General features: G+C 40.4%; 1 protein-coding gene across 1 annotated transcript in view; it reads right to left on the reverse strand.

Moving 5' to 3' along the window:
• slc4a3 (solute carrier family 4 member 3) overlaps positions 1-24,374 on the reverse strand; it is a 57,146-nt gene that overhangs the window by 30,357 nt on the left and 2,415 nt on the right. The window contains exons 2-5 of the mRNA XM_084544839.1: positions 12,382-12,556; positions 8,453-8,703; positions 8,027-8,214; positions 4,699-4,925 (exon numbers count right to left, since the gene is read on the reverse strand). Of these exons, the coding sequence (XP_084400965.1) occupies positions 4,699-4,925; positions 8,027-8,214; positions 8,453-8,703; positions 12,382-12,556 (841 nt within the window). The remainder of the gene's footprint in view (positions 1-4,698; positions 4,926-8,026; positions 8,215-8,452; positions 8,704-12,381; positions 12,557-24,374) is intronic.

Raw genomic sequence — 24,374 nt, forward strand, 5'->3', positions numbered from 1 at the left:
TAAACCTCTTTTTTTCCTTTTTCTTGATTGTTACAGTAGGCAATATGAGTACAAAAAGCTGATGCACTGGTACAGTATATTTCAGACAAAGGGCCAAAGAAAAACTGGTCAGCAATGTCAACATTTAAAGGGGAACTACTGTTTTTTTTACAACCCGTCATCTCTGAGCTGCGTGCACCCGCAACGGTCAGCTTGTTTACCTGTAATACCGCCCAGAGATGACATCATCTAGGTCAGAAGACATCATCCGGGGTCTGTAGGTCAATCTACAGACTCGGATGATGATAACAGGTAACTCCGGACTAAAGGGGAATAGTATTAACGTATCATAACAAAATATTGGCGAAATGAACGGGTTTCGCGGCAGATAATGCGTTATTTAGAGGCTGCATCTCGGTGCCCTGTCACTCCTCTTGTAAAAAACGGTAGTTCCCCTTTAATGATATGAAAATAAACTAAGTTGTGTTTAAATAAACAATTGAGATTTCTATGGAATATTTCAGTACAGGATAGGTTTTGATGATGGATTTGCTGACAAATAAACAATAAGGCTGGGACAGCTGGGATAGGCTCCAGAGCCCCCATGACCCTTCACAGGACAAGTGGTTACAGAAGATGAATGAATTATTGAATTAATGAATATTTCTTACATTTTCTGGTCAATACTCAGACGGAGCCAGACTAAAGATGATTTGGCCTCAGACATGACAGCTGTGGAGAACCAGGCATCAAAACAATGGCAAGAAGAAAAGCCTTAAAATGACATTTAAAATGCTTATACAGTCATGGACGAAAGTATTGGCACCCCTGGAACTTTTCCAGAAAATGCACCATTTCTCCCAGAAAAGTGTTGAAATTACAAATGTTTTGGTATACACGTATATTTCCTTTAAGTGCATTGGGACAACACAAAAAAGCAGAAGAAAAAAGCCAAATTTGACATAATTTTACACAAAACTCAAAAATTGACTGGACAAAATCATTGGCACCCTCAACTTAATATTTGGTTGCACACCCTTTGGACAAAATAACTGAAACCAATCGCTTCCTATAACCATCAACAAGTTTCTTACACCTCTCAACTGGAATTTTGGACCACTCTCCTTTTGCAAACTGTTCCAGGTCTCTCAGATTTGAAGGGTGCCTTCTCGCAACAGCAATTTTTAGATCTTTCCATAGGTGTTCTATGGGATTTAGATCTGGACTCATTGCTGGCCACTTCAGAATTCTCCAGCGCTTTGTCTCCAACCATTTCTGGGTGCTTTGTGAGGTGTGTTTTGGATCATTGTCCTGCTGGAACACCCATGACCTCTGATGCAGACCCAGCTTTCTGACACTAGGCCCTACATTACGGGCCAGAATGTTTTGATAGTCTCCAGATTTCATGATTCCTTGCACACAATCAATGCACCCAGTCCCAGAGGCAGCAAAACAACCCCAAAACATCTTTGAACCCCCACCGTATTTGACTGTAGGTACCGTGTTCTTTTCTTTGTAGGCCTCATTCGGTTTTCTGTAAACAGTAGAATGACGTGCTTTGCTAAAAAGCTCTACCTTAGTCTCATCTGTCCACAAAACATTGTCCCAGAAGGATTGAGGCTTACTCAGGTATGTTCTTGCAAACTGCAGTCTTGCTTTTTTATGCCTCTGTGTCAGAAGTGGGGTTCTCCTCGGTCTCCTGCCATAGCGCTTCATCTCATTCAGACGACGACGTATTGTTCGAGCTGACACCGTTGCACCCTGAGTCTGCAAGACAGCCTGAATTTGTGTGGAAGTTGACTGAGGTTGTTTATCCACCATTCGAACAATCCTGCGTTGCATTCTTGCATCAATTTTTCTCTTTCGTCCACGTCCAGGGAGATTTGCCACAGTTCCATGGGTTAAAAACTTCTTGATTATATTGCGCACAGTTGACAAAGGAACTTTAAGATCTCTGGAGATTGACTTGTAACCTTGAGATTGTTGATATTTTTCCACAATTTTGCTTCTTAAGTCCTCAGACAATTCTCGGCTCTTCTTTCTCTTCTCCATGCTTGGTGTGGCATACACAGGCAAACAACACAAAGGTTGAGTCAACTTTTATACTTTCCAACTGGCTTCAGTTTTGATTTCTATATTGCCAGCACCTGTTACTTGCCACAGGTGAGTTTAAATGAGGATCACATGAAATTCTTTACCCACAGTTTTAATAGGGTGCCAATGATTTTGTCCAGTCAATTTTTGAGTTTTGTGTAAAATTATGTCAAATTTGGCTTTTTTCTTCTGCTTTTTTGTGTTGTCCCAATGCACTTAAAGGAAATATACGTGTATACCAAAACATTTGTAATTTCAACACTTTTTCTGGGAGAAATGGTGCATTTTCTGGAAAAGTTCCAGGGGTGCCAATACTTTCGTCCATGACTGTATGTACCCCGCCTCTCGCCCGATGACAGCTGGGATAGGCTCCAGCAGACCCCGCAACCCTTCACAGGAATAAGCGGTTACAGAAGTTGAATGCTTAAATGTTTCAATTATGACATTCTTACAATTTCTTGTGTTGCAAACATGAGTACTTTCCACAGACAGTAGAGTGTGCTGAACCTCATATACAAAGTTTATTTCTAAATGTGCTTTAGAAATAAACTTTGACTTGACCTGACTTGACTTTGACCAATATCCAAGCAGCGGATGGAATAATGGTGGTTTGATTAACAACTGCTACAGCAAATTCACTGGCTAATAGACAGTCAAAGAAAAAGACACCTTGCAAAACCCCTCACAACACTGCTGTGGCGTGGGTGAGAAGTAAAAGTGAGTCATTTTTGAAGGACCGGGAGATAGAGGAAATCATCATTACTCTGCTCCAAAGCCTCTATTTTACAATACCAATGCACAAACAAATTGGTACTTTTTCAATTTAACTGTGAATTGGCCCAGCAATGTCATCACTTTGTAGGACATCACATAAATCAACATAGAGCTGCGTTGAATAGTAACAGATTCATATAAATGCATCGGTTATAATTACAGATAGGGGAAAACACTACTTAAATGCCTGACAAAATATATATATATGTATTATATAATAATTATATGCATTATAGTGGCAGAAATATAGAAATCTAATTGCCTGCACTGTGATGAAAGGTGTTTGTAATGTTTCATCCACCAGAAAAAAGAAAGACACATACACACCTTAAAATAGCCTGCTAAGCTCAATAACACAAGTACAAAAACTAATGAAATACCAAACATATTATGCATAGATCCTATAATGGGGAAATGGCTTGTTTTTAATGTTGAACACTAAAAATTACAAATCTGACAATTTTTCTCACAAATGAAACGATAATATTGCAGAATGAATGTTTATATTGTGTCATGGCTGAGAGATTAAAAAATGTGGTTATAATGGCAGTCAATGGAACATTTTTGTCTGCTAAGGTCACAAGAGGGTAGTAAATTTTAAATCTGGTGCTACACAAAAACTAATAATGCAATCAAGTCAATATTTTAGATAATCTTGGTCATATCCAAGACTGATTTGAATGAAATGCCCCAGCTTCCCAAGACTTATTATTGATTAGAGTCAAATCACTGGCATGCATCAAGCAGAGAAAACATCTAAAGAGATTGCAGAAACTACTAAAATTGGGTTAAGAACTGTTGAACGCATTATTAGAAAGTGGAATATCCTTCCACTTTCTAATAATGCATTCAACAGTTCAAAGACAACAGTGGGGAACCATCATTTTCGAAGAAGAAATGTGGTCAAAAACATTGAAGAAAAACAACAGTAGAACTCAGGGCTATGTTTAATAGTGAAAGTAAGAGCATTTCCACACGTACAATGTGAAGGGAACTCAAGGGATTGGGACTGAACAGCTGTGTAGCCTTAAGAAAACCACTAATCAGTGAGGCTAACCGGAAAAAAAGGCTTCAGTTTACTAGGGAGCATAAAGATTGGACTCTGGACTCAGACCAAGAAGAGAGGCAGATGAAGTGATGCACCCATCATGCCTAGTGTCTACTGTACAAGCCTGTGGGGGCAGTGCTATGATCTGGGGTTGCTGCAGTTGGTCAGGTCTAGGTTCAGCAACATTATGTGCCGAAAGAATGAGATCAGCTGACTACCTGAATATACTGAATGACCAGGTTATTCCATCAATGGATTTTTTCTTCCCTGACGGCACGGGCATATTCCAAGATGACAATGCCAGGATTCATGGGGCTCAGATTGTGAAAGAGTGGTTCAGGGAGCATGAGACATCATTTTCACACATGGATTGGCCACCACAGAGTCCAGACCTTAACCCCATTGAGAATCTTTGGGATGTGCTGGAGAAGGCTTTGTACAGTAGTCAGACTCTCCCGTCATCAATACAAGATCTTGGTTAAAAATTAATGCAACACTGGATGGAAATAAATCTGGTGACATTGCAGAAGCTTATCTAAATAATGCCATAGCAAATGCGTGCTGTAATCAAAGCTAAAGGCGAAATATTAGAGTGTGTGACCTTTTTATTTATTTTTTGGCCAGGCAGTAAATATCACTGTATTGGGCAGTTCAGCCACAGACTTAGAGGGGATTTGAACCTGTGAGTCAATTTCTCTAACTAAAGTAATCCACCTCCTCCTACAGATAAACCCAATACATGGCTACTTATCCAGTAGGTGCATACCTAATCACCTGGGCACAAGTTGCGGTTACTTTCTTACTTTTCATGTCATCCAGATCAGCACTGGCCAACATCTGAGCCTCAGCCTCATCGGTGGGCAACTGCTGATAGACAGCAGTCTCCAGAGCCGTCATGCTGCCGATGCAGATCCGCTCCCGCAGGTCATAGTTGCTTCGCTGGGCTCCCGGCAGTCGATGGTGGACAGGCTTCCTGCGGAACCAGACACTGGCTGTGGTTGAACTTGAGAGATCTGATCTTGGAAAAACGCTGACAAGGAAACAAAAAAAAAATATATATACTTTCATTAAATATTTCCATATTGGTCCACACTGTCAAACACTTCAACTGCCACTGCTTTTTATTGATTTCTGTAAGATTTCATGTACTTTTCCACTATTTCTACAGTTTTGCATTTGGTACTAAAAATGAGTTTCTGATGTACTATAATGTTGAAATGTGATACACGTAATTTATGTGTGTCAAACAAGGCCTTGTGTCTTGGTAGCACTGCCATCTTTTTACCAGCAGAGGGCTTCACAACACAGCAGCAGGCCTACATCTCCTCCCCAAACCTCTGAGTCATCCTCTGCTTTTTAAATTCAAACACAGCAATGTAATATAGCAAGGCACGGGCATGATGGTTGTTTCTGTGCTTTTATCCAGGCAGACATTAGCAAAGACAAATACATGAATCACCATGGAGCCCCTGACCTCCCTGCAGCAAACGTCATACATAATTCAAAGCATCACCAAATAATTCATATTTTGATGGTTATGCGTGTTAGCCAGCCAGATAGGTCTTCTAATAAACAGGATTTGCTTGGAGCCACAAGTGGATCATAATTGCTTTAAGAAATGCTTATATGGGTATATTAGTGATGAATTGTTTGTTTACATGCCTATTAAAAAATTAAGTTGCTATTGACAAGTTCAAATGTCTACATATAGCCTATGTAGTTCAACATGTTTTGGCAAGATGGTGCCAGTATGTACGGCCCGCTGTCTGTCTCTGCGAACTTTGGCTATATTTATCTTGTTTCTGTCACTTGTCTGTCTAAATGTCAACTCTCTGCTGAGGTATGATCGCCAGACACTTTTAAATATTCAATACTGGGCACAAAATTGGGGTCCGTTTGAACCAGACGGACAGAAAACTTTCTCCCTCCCGCTGCTCTCCATTATACCGGCTTACCTCTGCCGTGTTCCAGCATCTGCACGGAGAGGCCTAACTGAAAGAAGTGATTGTGTCCGTGTTGGAGCCGCTGAGTCCAATGTAGCGCCTCTCAGATTAGGAGTGCCCCAAGGCTCTATACTTGGCCTGCTTGTTTTCCCTCTACTTGGATCCTCTTGGATCAGTTCTCCGGAAACATGGCATTGCATTCCATTTTTACGCTGACGACAGCCAAATTTTATGCCCCTCAATCAGACAGATGACTATTCTGCAAATCGACTGCTAGAGTGCTTGGCAGAAATCAAGGCATGGTGTCAAATCATGCTGTTTGGGCCTAGTGATGCCTCCAAGGTCCATGCTGATCTGGGGCCTTTAAATCAGCATTTTACACAGACAGCAACTAAGCTTGGTGTTCGACATGACAGTGATCTGTAACTGGATGATTATCGCCGACTGTGGCTCAGTAGGTAGAGCGTGTTGCCCACAAACCTATAGGGTTAGCGGTTCAATCCCCGGAATGTGCCACATGCCGAAGTGTTCTTGAGCAAGACACTGAATGCCCAGTTGCTCCTAGTGTGTGAATGTGTGTGTGCTTGTGTGAGCGAATGGGTAGATGCGTCTGTGACTGTAAAGCGCTTTGAGTAACAATAGGTAGAAAAGAGCTATATAAAAACAAGGCTATTTACCATTTTAAAATTCTTTTATTTGTATTTAAATATATTCATGACCTCGCTCCACAGTATCTGTCCGAACTGCTCCAGCCGTACGCTCCCTCACGCTCTTGCAGGTCGGCAGATCAGTCATTGTTGGTTGTCCCAAAGACAAAAAGGAAGATGAGGGGTGACCACTGCCCCCAAACAGTGGAACAACCTGCCTTTGCACATCAGGCAGGCCGACTGTCTTCTTCATTTTAACTCCTCTCTTAAAACACATTTTTTCTCTTTGTCTTTTAACTCAGCATGCGATGTTGGTTCTCATTGTTTATATTGTTTGATTAGTTTTATGATCTTAATCTTGTTTCTAATTTTTCTGTGTGTTTTATATATATTCTCATGTCCGTGTACAGCACTTTGGCCAACTGTGTTGTTTTTAAAGTGCTTTATAAATAAAGATTTATTGATTGATGTATGCAAAGACATGTATGCATGTCTGCTCTATCTTGTTTTGTATGCTTTGTTGCAAGAAAAAGCACCTGCTTTGTTAAAAGTTTCAAATACAGGAAGCAAAGTAAACATTTTATATTAATTAACTCACGTTTAGTCAATTAAGCAATGTGCTCTGTGTGCTAAATTTCATTATACTTTACCAGGGTACCGTATCTGAGAAAATAGTCCTGCGGTATGTAATAACAACAAATAAACTTTAAAGCTACATAATCAGTTCATCTTATCGGAAGCTCACAGTGTAATTAAAGACCAAGGCTAATGAGTGTTTGGCAATGATTAACACACAATCATATGCAATTGTTTCTTAGTTTTCCTTGCAGCAGAACGTTTTAGCATCTTTGAGCATTTCATTTTAGTTTTATTGCCCACAGCTTTAATTCCATCCCATGGCTTTAATCAGCTTTGTTGTTCAGCTATAGCAATAAAAGTCCTAATAATCACACTGCATGCTATGTGCTTAGCATCAAACAGCTCATAGACAAAGTTGGCTACTAGCACCCGAATATAGTGGAGCATTTAGCATTTCAAAAGAATTTATTTTCTTAGGTGGAGACCAAAATAGAGCTGAAAAATTAAAAGATTTATATATATTTTTTATAATGTCGTTGATGTCTATATATATATATATTGGTGTGGTATTAACATTCCCAAATTGTGATCATTTTAAATGTCAGTGCTTTGGAGTAAACAGCAACTGAGAATTACACAATAAATCGGCAGACATTTTTTCTTGCCGTCACAGGAAAACCAAAAACATGGATTTTACTATAAATGTTACGTAGTATAGAGCCACATGCTAAAGGCAGAATGAGCAGAGAACATAAAACTGACATACTATCCTCTGATAAAGCCCAATTATTCACTAAAGTGAACTATGAACTCAAAAATTTCCAAACATCAGAAAATAAAAACTTCACAACTCGGCAGTAGGTGGGAGGCAAATTCACCACTTTGACCACAGACGTTGCACGCTGTCATTTGATAAAAATATATTACCAGCACTATCTATACAGAGGACAGTCATAGCCCACCTGTTGCCAGCAGGTTCTTCCCCATCTACTTCCTCATTCTGTCCGATAACAGCCGTTCCCCAATTATGAGCTTCCCCCTTTATCAGAGTCAGCGCGGCTTTTTTCGACAGCGGATGTTCTTTGTTTTCTGTGTGGAAGGTAGTGAGTGGCAGGTGTTCCTCCAAGTCCTCCTGGCTCCCCAAACTAAACTGAGAGGAAGAGAAAGATCAGTGAATCCACATATATGCTAACATATATAACCTTGCAGGTTATCAAAACTCTAGCTAGCTATTTTGTGGTAATACTTAGCTCAACACTCAAGCACCAATACAGGTACAGTGAACCATGATCATTTATACAGCAGCTCATAGAGCACAAAAGATGCTTTGTTAATTATACTCATGTACTGTTACATTGTAGAGGTGTTGCTCTTCAAACTTATTTTACCTGTGGCTGGACGTCAGGTAGCTCGGTGGGTGTATCAACCACCACATGTCCCTCTGTCTCAGATTCTGCTTCCTCCTCGTCTACCTCGTGAATGGTGGGTGTAACGTCGGATGGGGGCAGTGAGGTCTTTTTTTTCTTCCGTTTCTTCTTGCGCCTTCTGTCCGTGCTGTGCACTCTCTTACGTAAACGCTGGGCCACAGGCAGGTGTGTGGACAATGGGTGGTGTGTATGATGAAATGTGTGCCTGTGGTCTGTGATTAAAAATGATAAATAAAAAAAGAACAATGTGAAAAATGCATCACAGTATTAATGGCATATTGTTATGTAGGGTATTGCTGGTTGAGAAGACGCTATCACACTATGTACTAAATGCTGTAAATGCTGTGTTCCTTTGTGCTTTATGCAAAGAATGAAGGAACCGTGTAACTGAACAGATGGCACACTAACATTCTATTGTGCTTTTTATGAAACTAAACTGATCCTCAAACGACAAGTCATGGATTCTCTTCAGAATGACAGCTTTTTCATTAAGGAAAGTTATTATTTTGAGCTACTTCACACACTTCACCCTGCCTGGAATACTCCAATTTCTGCCCAAATATGGTGCAAATAAGGTTTTCAAACGTATATTTAACCATTATAACCTTAGCTTTGACATAGAATATGGTGCCCTGCCCTAAATCTGATTTCTAAATATAACCCTCATTGACAAGGTCACAATCAGCCTGTCTGCATTTGTATTTACTATACCCACATAAACATATTTAAATTCAGTCGGATTACAATTTGACAACTAAGGGAGACTAAGCGTCTGTCACGATGTTCTAAATGTTAATGCGGACACAGTGGACACAGTGCAGTATAATCTTTACCATATTTTTACCATCTCAGTTAAGTATGTTAGGATGCTAAACTCATTAGCAGTAAACACAATGTGCATTTCATGGTGCGTTTACACCATAGACTGTATATAAATATGCACAATGCATCCCCACTCCCTTGCACTGGCCAAACTGACGCTACTTTTCTGGGGATACAGGTGGCGCCATCTTGTAAGTTTGGAGCCAGAGTCTGTGCAGTACCGTCCGAGAGTGGAGCCACACAGAGCCACGTTATCAAAGACCTGTTCACACTTCCACCAGACTCAGATGCATTTTCGTTTGATCAATACTGCGCTCCACTCTGCCTCCACTAGTTACAAAGAAATGTTGGATTATACACTGTACTTATATTATTTATTTTATTTATTTTTTCTCACGTTCCTACTGGTCTGGTTTACAGAGTGGCAGACATGGCAACTGGTAGTCATGAGGTCACATCCTGTTTCCTGTTTCTAAATAAAATGAAACTTATAAAAAATAACACTAGAACATTCATGCATTCTTTTTCTGTAACCGCTTGTCCTCTGCAGGGTCACACGGGGGTATGGGAGCCTATCCCAGCTGTCATTGCGCAAGAGGTGGGGTACACCCTGGACAGGTCAGACAGAGAGACAGACAACCATTCACACTGCCTAAACTGACAGAAACGGTTCTTGAAAAAAATATTTTTTGACATGTATTTTAGTGTTTTACTTTGGTGCAAATCCCATTCAGTAACATGGAGGAGGTGGAGCTTTTGACCTATACTGCAGCCAGACACCAGGGAGAGTTGTACTTGCCTTGGCGTTACTTTTGAGGAGCCGTTCTGCCTTCCTCTTTTTTAACAGTCTATGCAGTCTATAGTTTACATAGTAACAAAGGCTACAACTCAGCATTATTAGTGACACTGTAGCAGAGTCGCCATTGTCGATGACGTCTTCCAACCAATCTACTTGAGTGAAGGTGGTTGGAACAGGCATTGACGGTTTATATAACTTGGCAATGGGCAAAACAAATGCATACGATTGGCTGACAACAGTGCTGAAAAATTGAGAATGTATTGTAGCTTGTTGCTCTCTCCCTGCTACTGTAACTTTGGTCTTACAGACATTTCGCAGAAATCAAAGCATGCGGTGAATTGAAACTAAGACCCCACACACAAACACTAACATTCTGTGATATCCACCCGAAAATATTTTACCCTCAAACACTAACGTCGGGTGAAAATCACCTGAACACGTGCTTGTAGAAAAAGAACAGGGATTGGAGAAGGGAAACATTCCTACCTTTGATGATGTCATAAAAAAAAGACTGAAGCTACCCAAGGACCAACGCAAATCAGACGAAAATCACGTGAGTGTGCGTTACAATCACCCAAAGTTAGTTTTCTAGGGTTAATATAAAAAGTCATCACTTCATAATTTTAACCTATTTAGAAGTTGTTTGGTTCCACCAAACAAATTCCCTCCAGCCAAGGCCAGGGACAATACACACAATTTTATTTCCATAACTCCACATTATGCCTCAATTTTCTTTTTTATTTTCTAATCACTGTGTACTGATGGTATTGAATTTAGTATTGTATAGTACTGAATGCACTGAAGATACTGAATTTCCCACGGGATCAATAAAGTATTTAGCTTTCTATCTACAAAATTTCAGCATAATAAATCCAAACACCATAGAACAGAATCCTAATGTGGGAATGAAGTGAATCATTATTGAATATATGGAGAAGATTTGGGCAAGAATGATAATTTAAAATGTAAAATCAAAACCAATCTATTCTTATGAAATTAAGTTACTTATCAGAATGTGATTAATGCACGTTTATAAAAACTATTTGAGATAATTGTCTGTGAATTGTCTCAGTCATTCAGGTCATGGTATAGCCAAAAAGGTTAAAGAAAGGCAACTAGACTTATAGAGTTTCTTGACGATATTTTGCCACTCATTCAAGTAGCTTTTTCAGTTCTATGGGACTAGTGAGGAGTTAGGGTTTGATAGGACCAGCAGAAACCCACTGACTAATGTCTGTTATAATTATTCCTGTGTTAATTATTATTTGTTCGCGCTGCTATAATGTGTTCACGGTAGGGGTTGTATCGACTTGTTGACGAGCAGACTATTTGTCTTTACTGTTGTGCCATGACGCTTTAAGCAGGAAGTCGACTAGTCACAGATCATGTGACAATAACAACATGGATGCCTCCTAGGAGACAGGTGAGGAGCCCAGTGGGTCATTCCAGCAAACTAGCAGTGGTTCATCAAGTCTGTTGATATACTTCACTATTACAGAATATGTAATTCAGTCCTGAAATACAACAAATGTACTACTGCAATGCACAATCATCCGAAAAGTAACGGTCCAAATCCTCTCAGCAGCAGTCAGTTAACAACTTCACTGAACGTCCTGTGGTAACAGAGAGAAGGAGGCTACAAATCAGCAGTTTGCTGGTAAATTTCATTCTTATTAGACCTTTAACTGGTATACACGGAAAAGAATTCAGAGATATACCGGATTTTTTTTATCCCAGCTACTTATCCTATCTTACAACACGTTGTGAAGTACTATTAAATGCCATTGACAGTGCTGATGTATATAGGCTATACATATCTGCAACATCCAGTATTGATAAGCTCATGTGTTTATGTTCAGTTCTGTTGTGTTCTATTAGTTGACATTGTTGTTGTGGTTGTAGAGTGTGTTGTTTTTTTGTTTTTGTTTTTTGCAGAGCGAGAGCTGCATATTAGAAGTGTCAGACTGACGGTGTTTATGGTGTTGACGTAGGCTATGGCCAATAGCAGCCCGTGTTCAAGCTTCAGTTACCTTGGAGAAAAGCCTTCATGGCTTCTTTTGTGTGAAACACTACAATATGTATTCAGGTCAAGAATATAGATTTCACTGTTCAAAGCATTACTTTCTACTGTGTTTTTATGTGTGACGTCATCAACTAGTCGACGTCGACTCGACTTTCACCACATAATAGTCAACTTTAAAAAATCCGAAGTCGTTCCAACCCCTAGATCACGGTACATGTGCACTGTACATGGTAAAAAATTGCTTACACTCAAAGTCTTTCTCAGTGTAGTGTCGGCCCATCCTGTCTACACTAGTGGAAGCAGAGTCACTGATGATGTCTCCAAAGCGCTCCACAGACAGGGCTTTCTCCCAGTTCTCATCCTCCTCTTCTTCCTCCTGTTCCTCCACACATCCATCCTCATCTTCCTCCTCCACCTTCACCTGGTGGAGAAGACAAACACTTTCAAATGAGAGAAAAAAGGAGACTGTGTGTTCACTACCACAGAAGAACTGATTGAGGTAAAGAAGAGGAAGGGTAAACAGTGCTGATGTGGCAAATTGATCAGTTTTGCAGTTGCTTATGAAATCTGTCAGGGATTTTTTCTTCTGTTTTCATGCTGAAAACCACCACCATTGCCATGGACCTGGAGCTTGATGATCACATGAATTATGCTACTCTGATTAGCATAGTATATGTATTAGCCAAGAAGGTAATCCAATCACTCATTTAGCAAGACACAGCTTGGCAATGACACTAGAAATTCTTGTACCACAGGAAACAAATTCAGTCTATATGTTGAGTAAATATGTCAATGTTGGACAAACCAGAAATAATTGCGTGCGAGTTCATGTTTAATAGAGAAACTGGTCCAGTATCTATTTAACTGACAACTTACAATTCTAAATTGCATATAAAAGGTGCAAAGCTTTATTGTTTCCCTCCACATTTAAGCTATAATATGCTTTTGCTTTGGAGTAACATCTCAGTGTATTCCAAAAATAGTTCTGTCTCTTTAGAATTGGCACACCTTGTCTGTATATTCTCCACTACATGTAGGGAGGACATCAAATCAATACAACAAAGTGCTAAGCAACATAGAACTAATGCACTAGACAGCCCCTGGAGACAGCGAAGGCTGATGGGAGTGTCTTGCCTCAGCCATTTTGTGCCTCTGATAGGTCAATCACTGGTACAGGCTGCTCCCTCTGCTTCAGATTGGTGCTGGCACAGTAAGCACTCTGGCTACTGTTCAGTGGTCTCAGGTTTTTCTGTGCCAGGGCTCCATTACTTCCTAATTACCAGTGGGATGAAGGGACAGGATGCAGTTAATGATCTGAGCTACCTATCTGCACATGGCCAAGGCAAGCATAGCTTGCAAAACAGAAAATGGAGAATTTTAAACAGAGTGAGCAGTAAAACCATTGTTTTGACTAGGAGGACGGCTCAGTTCCGTTCATTATTTAAGGTGCTCTGTGTTCCTGCAAACCAAACCAATGTTGAGATTAATTTCCTCATTTCCAAGCCTGGAAAGTGGCATTCATCAGTGTAAGACCTTGAGTTTAATGGTCCTGATGTAATGCAACAGGCAATAATACTCAAAGCTGTCTTTGTTACACACACGGACTCTGATAAAGCTCTGTTGGTCTCTCAGATCTCTTTCATGCCAGCTTTCAAGTCAGTTGGGGTCAAGGGACACAGGAGGTGGAGGTACTTTCTGGATAAAAATAAACAGATGATGGTGTACAGTGATCCAAGACAGCAGGCCACAATGGAAATCAGCTATTACAGTGCAAATGCTTCTGTTTAAAACATATAGTCCTGGAGTGTAAATATGTGGATGGGGTTTAGTTATAAAAGGAAGTTAAACAAAATCTATCAAACTTGAGTGACCTGCTCAAACATGGGAGTAGGGAATACTGTACGGTACAATATTGTAGTGAGTTACGAAGTAGCAAACAACTATTGCCTTCCACCAATGTACAATCATGTGGTGTAAACAATGGTTTTGGCAAGTGAAATACAAACACACATTTTTCACAGTAGGAGGGCCCTTTCAAAGTGATGACAGGAGAAAAGTTCCTCTCGTGGTAAAAAATCTACACTGCCTTTCTTGCATCCTTTCAGTGAGATCAGTAGTTTCCAAGCATGTCTTTTAACTACAAATTTTGAGCAAGTCCATTTTACTCCAATATATAACAATAAACATGTTTTTATAGACTGGAAAACCATGTTTAGGAGCATAGCTACAAACTTTACCCTGTATTAACTAAATACTATTAAAATTGTTGAATGCATGCAAAGTATATGTAAACTTCACTGAGACTTAATCCATATCACATGTTTGAAAACTATCACTAATTAGCTAGATCACCAGTTTTTGAACCATGTTGATTCTTGAAAACTTCAGCTGGGCACCAAAATACAATGATGTCCCTTTATATTTATGTAATTCAATACTAATGCCACTTAAATAGTGCAACATGGAATGGATTTAATTCAGTCAGTACCAAATTATACAATTTATAAGCTAGAAGAAAAGATACATTGATGACTTTTACAAAATTGTAACAGCTGAAAGTTAAAAGTGTTTTAACACAAATGGCAAGTTGTATACCCTTTTCTGTCTATATTTCATACCAGAAAAGGGTATCGGATAATGTCACCTTGGACTGTGACATATTTAACTCTTTGCTGACTTTAATATACAATATGATTAATTGATTATTCAGGGAAAATAGAAATTACAATGGCTAGAGGACTGGGTCAGATCATCTCCAAAACTGCAGCTCTTGTGGTGTGTTCTTGGTTTGCGGTGATCAGTATGTATGTAAAACGGTCCAAAGAAAGAAAAGTAGCAAACCAGCGACACAGCAATGGGTGGCAAAGTCTTCTTGATGAACATGGGGAGCGAAAGCTTGCCCGTGTGTTCTGATCCAACAGACAAGCCACTGTAGCTTAAATTGCTGAAGAAGTTCATGCTGATTCTGATAGCAAGGAGTCAGAGCACACAGTGCTTCACAGTTTGTTTTCTATGTGGCTGTGTAACTGCAGACCACTAAGGATGCCCATGCTGATTCCTGTCCACTGCCAAAAACACCTACAATGGACACGTGCGCATTAGGATTAGACCATGGAGCAATTAAAGAAGGTGGCCTGGTCTGATTAGAACACCTTATTTCTTACCCCTTGCCAATGCCATGGAGGTTTGCTTCCACTGCAGTCATGTTCAGGTGGTGGTACTTGTCAAAGTAATATCCACATAAATGGGCCCAGGTTTCCCAGATATTACATGATGATAAGAGTGATGATCACATCATTATTCTGTTATTCACTAGTGGTTTTAATGTTGCGGCTGATCACAGTATATATACAGTAGACGGTATATTGTATATATCTAAAAAATTAGCACTCAACAAAATTGATCAACCTACATGGTTTAAAAATCAAACAGTACAAATTATCTAACTAATCAATTATTAGTCAGTGTGTTGTCAACATGATAAATTAAATCTCCTAAAATAAATGTTCTCATATTGCCTTCTCAAAAGGAGCTCTCATTTTATCCCAGCCTGCTTGCTGTGAGTGTTATCACCGTGGGTAACGTTTATATCAAACACAGTCATATTTCAGGCATGACAATCCAACTTCTCTGCGGCCTGCCTGGCCACTTCTAATCAATTATGGCAAGGGGAGGCTTTAATTAAAACCGAGCCAAGCTGCACTTCAGTTAAAAACATTCTGTTTAACCTTTTCTCATGGAGAGCCCAACTTCTACTACAACATTAATATTTCATATTTAGTGGACTGGTGAGCCAGAGGGATGCACTGAAATATTTATCAGTTGCTGACTAGTATTCAAACGGGTGCATGTGTCGTGTGTCTGTGTTTTATCTGTGTATTTGGCAGGATAAAGTGCTCTCACATTAGTATTCAGGAAACACTTCCTAAGTGAGGACCTTTTGCATCCTATGCAGTCACTTTAGGTCTAAAGCTACAAGAGGAGTTAGGATTACTAAAAGGTCTATTATTAGGGTTAGGATTAGGTTCAGGCTTTAGCAGCTTTACAAATTTATGCTGACTACTGTAAAATACGCTGGTTTAAGTTAGCAGAACGTTTAACATGTACATATACATCTACAAAACTGAGAGTCTAGTCACTGATGATGTGGTCCATAGTGAAAAAGGTTCTCTGTGCCTCTGCATTTAATTAAAACTCCATCCATCATCACATAAAGTTCTAACAGTTCTTACTTACGTCCGTCTGGATCATCACCAGTTCGCATACAGAACCAACAGGTTGACAGGGGACGCCATCAACACAGGCCTCCATACGGTGTTACCTCACCTGGAACGTCCTTGCTCATATGTCACAATGCTGTTTTCAGACTTCAGCTCCGCCTTCAACATCATCATTCCCAACAGGATTGTGTCCAAACTCCACAGTCTGGGCATTGACCAACACACATGCAAATGGATTAAGGTCTTACTAACCACCCACAATCAGTCAGGCTGGGGGCCCATCATTCCTCAGTCCTGACCCTCATCATGGGGGCCCCCATGGCTGTGTGCTGAGTCCCTTGCTATTTACCCTCTATACCCACAACTGCACACCATACCATAACAGAAAAACAATTGTCAAGTTTGCGGACAACACCAGCTCTTATAGACCTGATTAAGACTTGTGATATGGTGCTCGGAAAACAACCTGTTACTGAAACTCTACAAAACCAAAAAAATGTTATTTCACTTTAGGAGGAAGAGGGGGGAATCCTACTTCTCTTCACATCAAAGGAGACACCGTGGAGAGGTTCAGTGAGTACAGATTTCTGAGAACACACATTTCTCAAGACATCACATGGCACACTAACACCACTGCCCTTGTGAAAAAGGCACAGCAAAGACTGTACTTGTTGAGGTCACTGAAAAAGGTGAACCTGTTCTAGGATCTGCTACTGTGTTCTTCAGGAGCTCTGTGGAAAGTGTAATCACCCATAAGATCCTGGTATGGTTCAAAAGCTGCACGTGGCTGGCAAGAAGGTTCTGGAGAGAGTTATCAAGTCAGTGCAAAACATCATCAGAACACAGATTTCAACATTCTCACACACACATAGAACCAGATGTCTGCGCAAAGCCACAGATATCCCACAGGACTCCCACCCATGCAACAGCCTCTTTACACTGCTTCCCTCTGGGAGGCGCTACAGAGCAATCAAGGCTCGCACCTTTACAGTCATTAACAGTGTTTACCCAAAAGCAATAAATGAGCTAAATGCTTGAAACCCTCGTCTGTGCAATCCACTGTACCATCAATGTGCAATATCTAATATTTATTACTCTAAAGTTGCTGTTGACTGTTTTTCTAATATATACCTTGATTTTTTAACGGCACCTTATTGTACTTTTTATATACTGTTTATTTTATAGTGTTTTTATACTGTGTTTTTATGCTGTCTTCCTTTGCTCTTACACAAAACCACATAGGAGATGTTGGACATAAAATGGAGATGGAGGACAATAAAGGCTTTCTGATTCTGATTCTCATAAGTGTCCTGCAGAGATTCCCTTAACTCAATAAAATGAAGTTTTTAAAGAAGCAAAACTTGCATACTGACAAACTTCCCAGCATTAAAACACCCTGCCTTCCAAGTCACATACTTTTACTTTTAGTAGACAAGGCCCCTGCCCTCACAAAGTACGTACTGTTGTATGCTGTATGTTATACATACAGTATACACTGGGGCGCCCTCATTGTCACGTCAACTTGCTGCTGAGAGTCATACAGGTTGTGTGTGTGTCAGAAGAGGCAAGGGGGAGGGGGGCGGGGATCAACTTGCGACTGCAGAGGTTGGCAAGGGGGAGGGGGGTGAGGGATAGACTGATCCCAGGCCACACAGCACAAACTGCTTCCAAATAAATTGTATTTCATTCCTAAAATTAACATAGACCCATATACCTACATGTAATTAATTGGGTCATGTGAAAAATGAAAAGAAAAAAAAAATCTGTGCAGTCATCTACGTGACTCTCGTAACTCCGGTTGATTGACGAGCGAACGAATGGTGTTGGCAAAAGGTAATGCAAAAGTTAGTGATGTCGAGTCTTCATCTTCGTCAACGAACTGGTTAATTTGATGATCAGCAAGATCATTTTTGAAATGGTGAGTGACATCAAGCAGGCAAAATATTTCTCAATTATTCTTGATTGCACACCAGACATCAGCCACACCGAACAGCTGTCAGTTGTAATTCGTGTGGTGTCACTGACAGAGGAGAAGCCCTGCATAAAGGAACATTTCAATGGGGTTTCTGGAGGCAGAGGAATCAACAGGTCTGCATTTGGCATCTCTCATTCTAAAGAGACTAGAGGAGCTCAAAGTTCCTTTTGAGGACTGCAGAGGACAGGCTTACGACAATGGGGCAAACATGAAGAGGAAAAACAAGGGTGTTCAAGCCAGGCTTCTACAAATGAATCCAAGAGCTCTTTTTGTGCCATGTGGGGCTCATACCCTGAATTTGGTTGTGGCCGATGCTTCTAAGGCTTCCACTGATGTCATGAATTATTTTGGCATCTTACACAAGCTTTTCACCCTGTTTTCAGCCTCCACTCAGAGATGGGCCATACTGAAAAAACATGTGGGCATCACTTTGAAGATGTGGACTGACACAAGGTGGGAAAGTAAAGTGAAGAGTGTTGAGCCCCTGAGATATCAGGCAGCTGCTGTGAGAGAGGCACTGATTGAGGTGAGAGATCACACTAAAGACCCCATCATTAAGGTTGAGGCCCAGTCCTTGTCGGAGGAGGTGGTATCCTACCGCTTCAGCATCTGTACAGTGGTGTGGTATGACATCTTGAGCCAGACACACTATGTGAGCAAGTTGATGCAGTCTCCCAGCATGCAAGTTGATGTAGCAGTCAATCTTCTCAATAGGGTTGAGAAAGATCTTCAAAGCTACAGGGCAACAGGCTTTGTGACACCACAGATGTCAGCCAAGGATATTTGTGAAGAAATGAATGTTGAGGCTGTTCTGCAACAGGAGAGACTGAGGTCCACAAAGCGTCACTTCTCCTATGAGGCATTTGATGAGCCTTTAAGAGATGCTCTGAAGAAGCTGGAGGTCACATTTTTCAATGTTGTTGTTGATGCTGCAGCTTCAGCTGTTCAGGAAAAATTTTCCACACTGCAGAATGTGAGAGAGAAGTTTGGAGTGCTCTCTAATTTCAGAAACCTTCCAGACAAAGAGCTGCAAAAAGAATGTGAGACCCTGCAAACTACACTGCACTTTAAGGGACACTCAGACGTGGATGGCAGAGAGCTTGTGCAGGAGCTGAAGAACTTCCCTGACCTCCCACCAAAATCCATGACTCTGCTTGAGCTGCTGACTTTCATCCATGAGAAAGAGCTCGCAGAAATCTACCCCAATCTGTGGACTGCACTCAGAATTGGTTTGACCCTTCCAGTGACAGTAGCTGAAGCAGAGAGGAGTTTTTCCAAGCTGAAGCTTATTAAAACGTACTTGAGGTCCACTATGTCACAGGAGCGTCTCTCTGGACTTGCCATCATCAGCATCAATTATACAGTTGCACAACAGATTTCGTATGATAATGTAATTGATGATTTTGCATCAAAGAAGGCTAGAAAAGTCAAGTTTTAGATTGCACTTCACACCTGTTGTTAATGTTAATGCCAGTTGTAAACAGGGTGAAAAACCCAGGTTGAAAAATCTGCAACAGTCTGAGCACTGAATTCAGATTATGTTAATTATCTGCTGTTTCTCTATGTAAAACTGGTGTGTTATCATAACTGGAACTAGGGCTGGGCGATAAAACGATAACGATATATATCGCGATAGACACGTGATCGATATCAATAGAAAATACGTTCGATAGAATGTTCGATAATTTCACTCGAACCCTGTTAGAAAAAAAATAGGAAGAAAACCCCGAGCCAGAACTGCAAGTCATTCTGGGGGGTGTAGGCAGAGGAAGGCTTTAGCCTCTCGACCTATCACTGCCCAGCTAAGCCAGGTTGGTGGCATCAACAACAAAAAAAAGAACGGCGTGGAGTGAAAGGAGAATATGTGTGCGACAGCGCGAGAGGAAATTGTAGATAAAAAAGGAAAGGTCACGTCACCAGTTTGGCAATATTTTGGTTATTTTAAGTCTGACAAGAGTCAGACCGATGTTGTCTGCTAACTTGGTGGCGAGTGAGCATATTAATTGTCTCTTGTCTCTTGACTCTTGTCTCTTACGCCCAGGGCGTAAATCTAGCCAGGACCGCCTCTGAGAAATGTGGTTGGAAAAAATGATCGTAATCGTAATCGGCAATCACTTTGATGAAATCAAATCAAAGAAGAACAACTGTAGAACTCAGGGCTGTGTTCAATAGTGAAAGTAAGAGCATTTCCACACGGACAATGTGATGGGAACTCAAGGGATTGGGACCGAACAGCTGTGTAGCCTTAAGAAAACCACTAATCAGTGGGGCCAGCCAGAAAAAAAAGGCTTCAATAAAGATTGGACTCTGGAGCAATGGAAGAAGGTCATGGGGCCTGAGTCCAGATTTACCCTGTTCCAGAGTGATGGGGGCATCAGGGTAAGAAGAGAGGCAGATGAAGTGGTGCACCCATCATGCCTAGTGCCTACTGTACAAGCCTGTGTGGGCAGTGCTATGATCTGAGGTTGCTGCAGTTGCTCAGGTCTAGGTTCAACAACATTATTTGCCCAAAGAATGAGGTCAGCTGACTACCTGAATATACTGAATGACCAGGTTATTCCATCAATGTTTTTTTTCCTTCCCTTATGGCAGAGGCATATTCCAAGATGACAATGTCATTCATGGGGCTCAAATTGTGAAAGAGTGGTTCAGGGAGCATAACACATCATTTTCACCGATGGATTGGACACCACAGAGGCCAGACCTTAACCCCATTGAGAATTTTTGGGATGAGCTGGAGAAGGCTTTGTGCAGCATTTTTATGGGAAATTATATAAAACTGTTTGCCTTTGTTTTATTGACTGTGAGTTTTCTAAAATGAAATGAAAGAAAGCAAATTTCCTTAACTATGGTCCAGATGTTATATGCACCCAAGTGCCTCACAAGGCCAATTATTTCTGTTACCTCATTTGTACTCACAATATCAAACAGAAACAGCAAAAAAATGTTCTGTTCTATGTTTTTTGATATTTTATTTAAAGTCAAACAGTGTCATCCAGGCCATGAGTTTACTAGATCAACTTTATTACTGGCAATGGCAGGCTCAGCATGCCTTTAAGATGTGATACACTGAGCTCAATTGACCCTATGACCGTAGTTTATAGTGTTCAAAGGTCTTAAATCTTAAGGGCTGTGTCACACCCAACTGACAATCAGACGTTTTCTGGTCTTGAGCAGTCTGTAACCCTAGTTTTTCTGGTGTGTCCCACACATAGAACCAGTGTTCTATGTGTCTTCTTGTTTTATGTCGTCATATATTTTGAAAATTCAAATACATTAATATTCTCACAGCAACATAAGTTTGAAACATGCAAGACTAAATTAACTGTACACCAACTGACCAGCAGCACTTAGGAGAGGTTTCCTCTAGATGACGGTTTATAGTTCTTTCTAGTTTCCTAGACTTCCAGCTGACAGTAGCTCTTCCAGTTTCCTGGGAGAGTAATTTCCTCTCATGCCGGTGCATAACATATGTGCCAGTAGTCCCTTGGCTGTAGTCAAGGCAGGCAGAGGCGGAGTGAGTGGACATCACAGTTGGCCTACGCTGTCTGTAGTTCTAGGATGTTGATTTGGCGTGTCCGTTTCTATGACACATCCTTATGCACATACCAAAATCCCCAACACACACACAAGATAGCTCAGCTGGTGACTCAGTTGCACTATACAATATTGACAGACTACAAAAAACAAAGTCTCTCCTACATCATCTATCAGCTACAGTAGATAACAGTGCAAATAGGCTGCTCTGTCTCTCACTGTGGATGCAGTGTGTGTGCACACTTTAAATACAGAGTTCACAAGTAATTGAGGGTAGAAAATTGTAGGGTCTACTTATGTAGCCAAGCACCCAGCCTGTTATTTCCTTCAAACCAGTGTCACAATATGCTCCACATTGTGGATGACATGCTCCCCGTCGTGCATAATGACACATCACCTACTTAGTTGGCAGAGCCATTTCTCCCGAGACCACAGGCTAATCGGTTTGCTTGAAGAACATTCTGCTATGCAGAAACATGAACACTTGTGTGACTTATCCATGTGTTGAGACATCACTGGTAGCAATTCAGCAGACAAACTAGAGCTCCTTTCTTTACAGTGAATAATGATCACGCTGTTGTGTGAGGAAATCCTATCACTCTACATTGACAGAGATAAAGACCCTGCCAATGTAAAGGATTTTATGGCAAAATCAATGAATTAACTCAGCCTCTGCAATTTGCTCAACAACGGTGAACTCTCATGCAAAACCAGAGCTGACATTGAAAGGAACTAGTATACTACTATTACGATACTTGGAGAGTCTATAATAGAAAACTCCTCTTAAACTCATCTTCAAGACTATAATGCTTCACAGAAAACATGCAACTAACACTAAAATTTGTATGTCTCCATGGCAACCAAACTAACGACCAAGCTAGCAATCTCGTAGAGTGACAGTAACTGACCCAGGTGGTACGGCTACATAAACACTTGACTCACAGTTGCATAGACGCAAAAATCTGTTTTGCTTTGGCAACTAAATTTTTACATTTTTAACTTCCCCCATCAAATTCTTTTGAGTAGATTATTTGCTTGTAATCGATAAAAGCCCTTTTTCAAAATAATGATATTTTAACACTGCAACATTAGGCAGATGTCATGTTGGTTTACGATCTATGTGGAACATGTCAATGTGTAACTGTATTTATGCCAGCTCCTGCTGCCAGGCAATTAGAAGATGAGACTTTATCAACAAACTGAACTTGGTGAACCGTCCATGAACCATCATAAGTGTGATAATTCTTTAAACAGAGACTTGTAAATGGATGTAAAAATAAAATTGCGTGCCACAGCAGACGTGGCAGGTCAAACGTTACCCTTGTGTGGGTGCAAGCAAGCTTATCCAGATGAATAATACAGGTGCTAATTAGCCTAAGACATAGAAGTTAAATCATGTATGCTAATGAATGATTACAGTAATTATCCAAATTACGTCTACATTGTAGGACCGGGAGTTCTTCCTTGCCACTGTTGCACTTTCTGCTTGCTCTATTGATTTCAGGCCCTAATGCCTGTAAACCATCTTGAGAAATTTTGTATTGTTGCTGACACTATAAAAATTAAATTTAAATGAATTTAACATGAATCTTAACATTTGTGACGAATAGTAATTGTAATAGAATCTTTAGGTGAACGTTAAAGTTTGAAATAGGTTCTTCATTCATAGATTTCATGTTAAAATATGTTACTATGAGAAAAGGTTTCAATTAGGGATGTCAAAGTTAACACGTTAAAACTGTGTTAATGCAAGTTCCTTTTAATGCCACAAATTTTAATTTCAAACAACAGAACGTTTTCTGACTGTGGAGGAGTCTATTTGTGTCAACATAGACTCCTCCATACACCTCGTTCCTGTAGCCTACTCCATTCCCTTCACCAGGACAACAACATTGTGTTATTATGACCTCTGCCTGCATCGTACTCGGAAAATCAGTTAGTGATCACAGCAGTAGTAACGCTGTGGAAAGCAGGCAGAATTCAAAGTGCTGTCATAGTAACAATTTTACCCTGCAGGGGGCAGTAAGATGCCCTGTAGCAAAAACTGTTCCAAAAGAAGATGAAGAAAGCAAGCTGAAACAAAACAGAAGAAGTGGACAGAAGAAGTGTAAACTGCAAATTCAGCTTCAAAGCTTGCTGTTCAAGAACACAGCTGAGAACCCTCCTATCCCTTGCCAAAGGCAAAAAAGGCTAGATAAATGCAGGATTTTTATTTCAGTACACTGTTCCTTATTCTGGCCAGTATTTGTGTTTTGCTGAACAATAATAATGACATACATCTGCATAACACTAGCACATGTGTCAACGCCCATGTTAATAAAAGCACTAAAAAAAAACAGAAAATATGCCTTTTTAAAAAAGGGAGATTTACTTGTCTACAGCCCTAGCTTCAATAAAGATTTGAAAGATCAATGGTAGAAGTGCTGGTTATTATTCAGTGTAAACCAAAATAACCAATAAGTCAATACAAAAAAAATGAATCAACTGAATAATTAATCGTTAGTTGC

The sequence above is a fragment of the Chelon labrosus genome, assembly GCF_963514085.1.
Source record: "Chelon labrosus genome assembly, chromosome: 5".
Taxonomy (NCBI): Eukaryota; Metazoa; Chordata; class Actinopteri; order Mugiliformes; family Mugilidae; genus Chelon; species Chelon labrosus.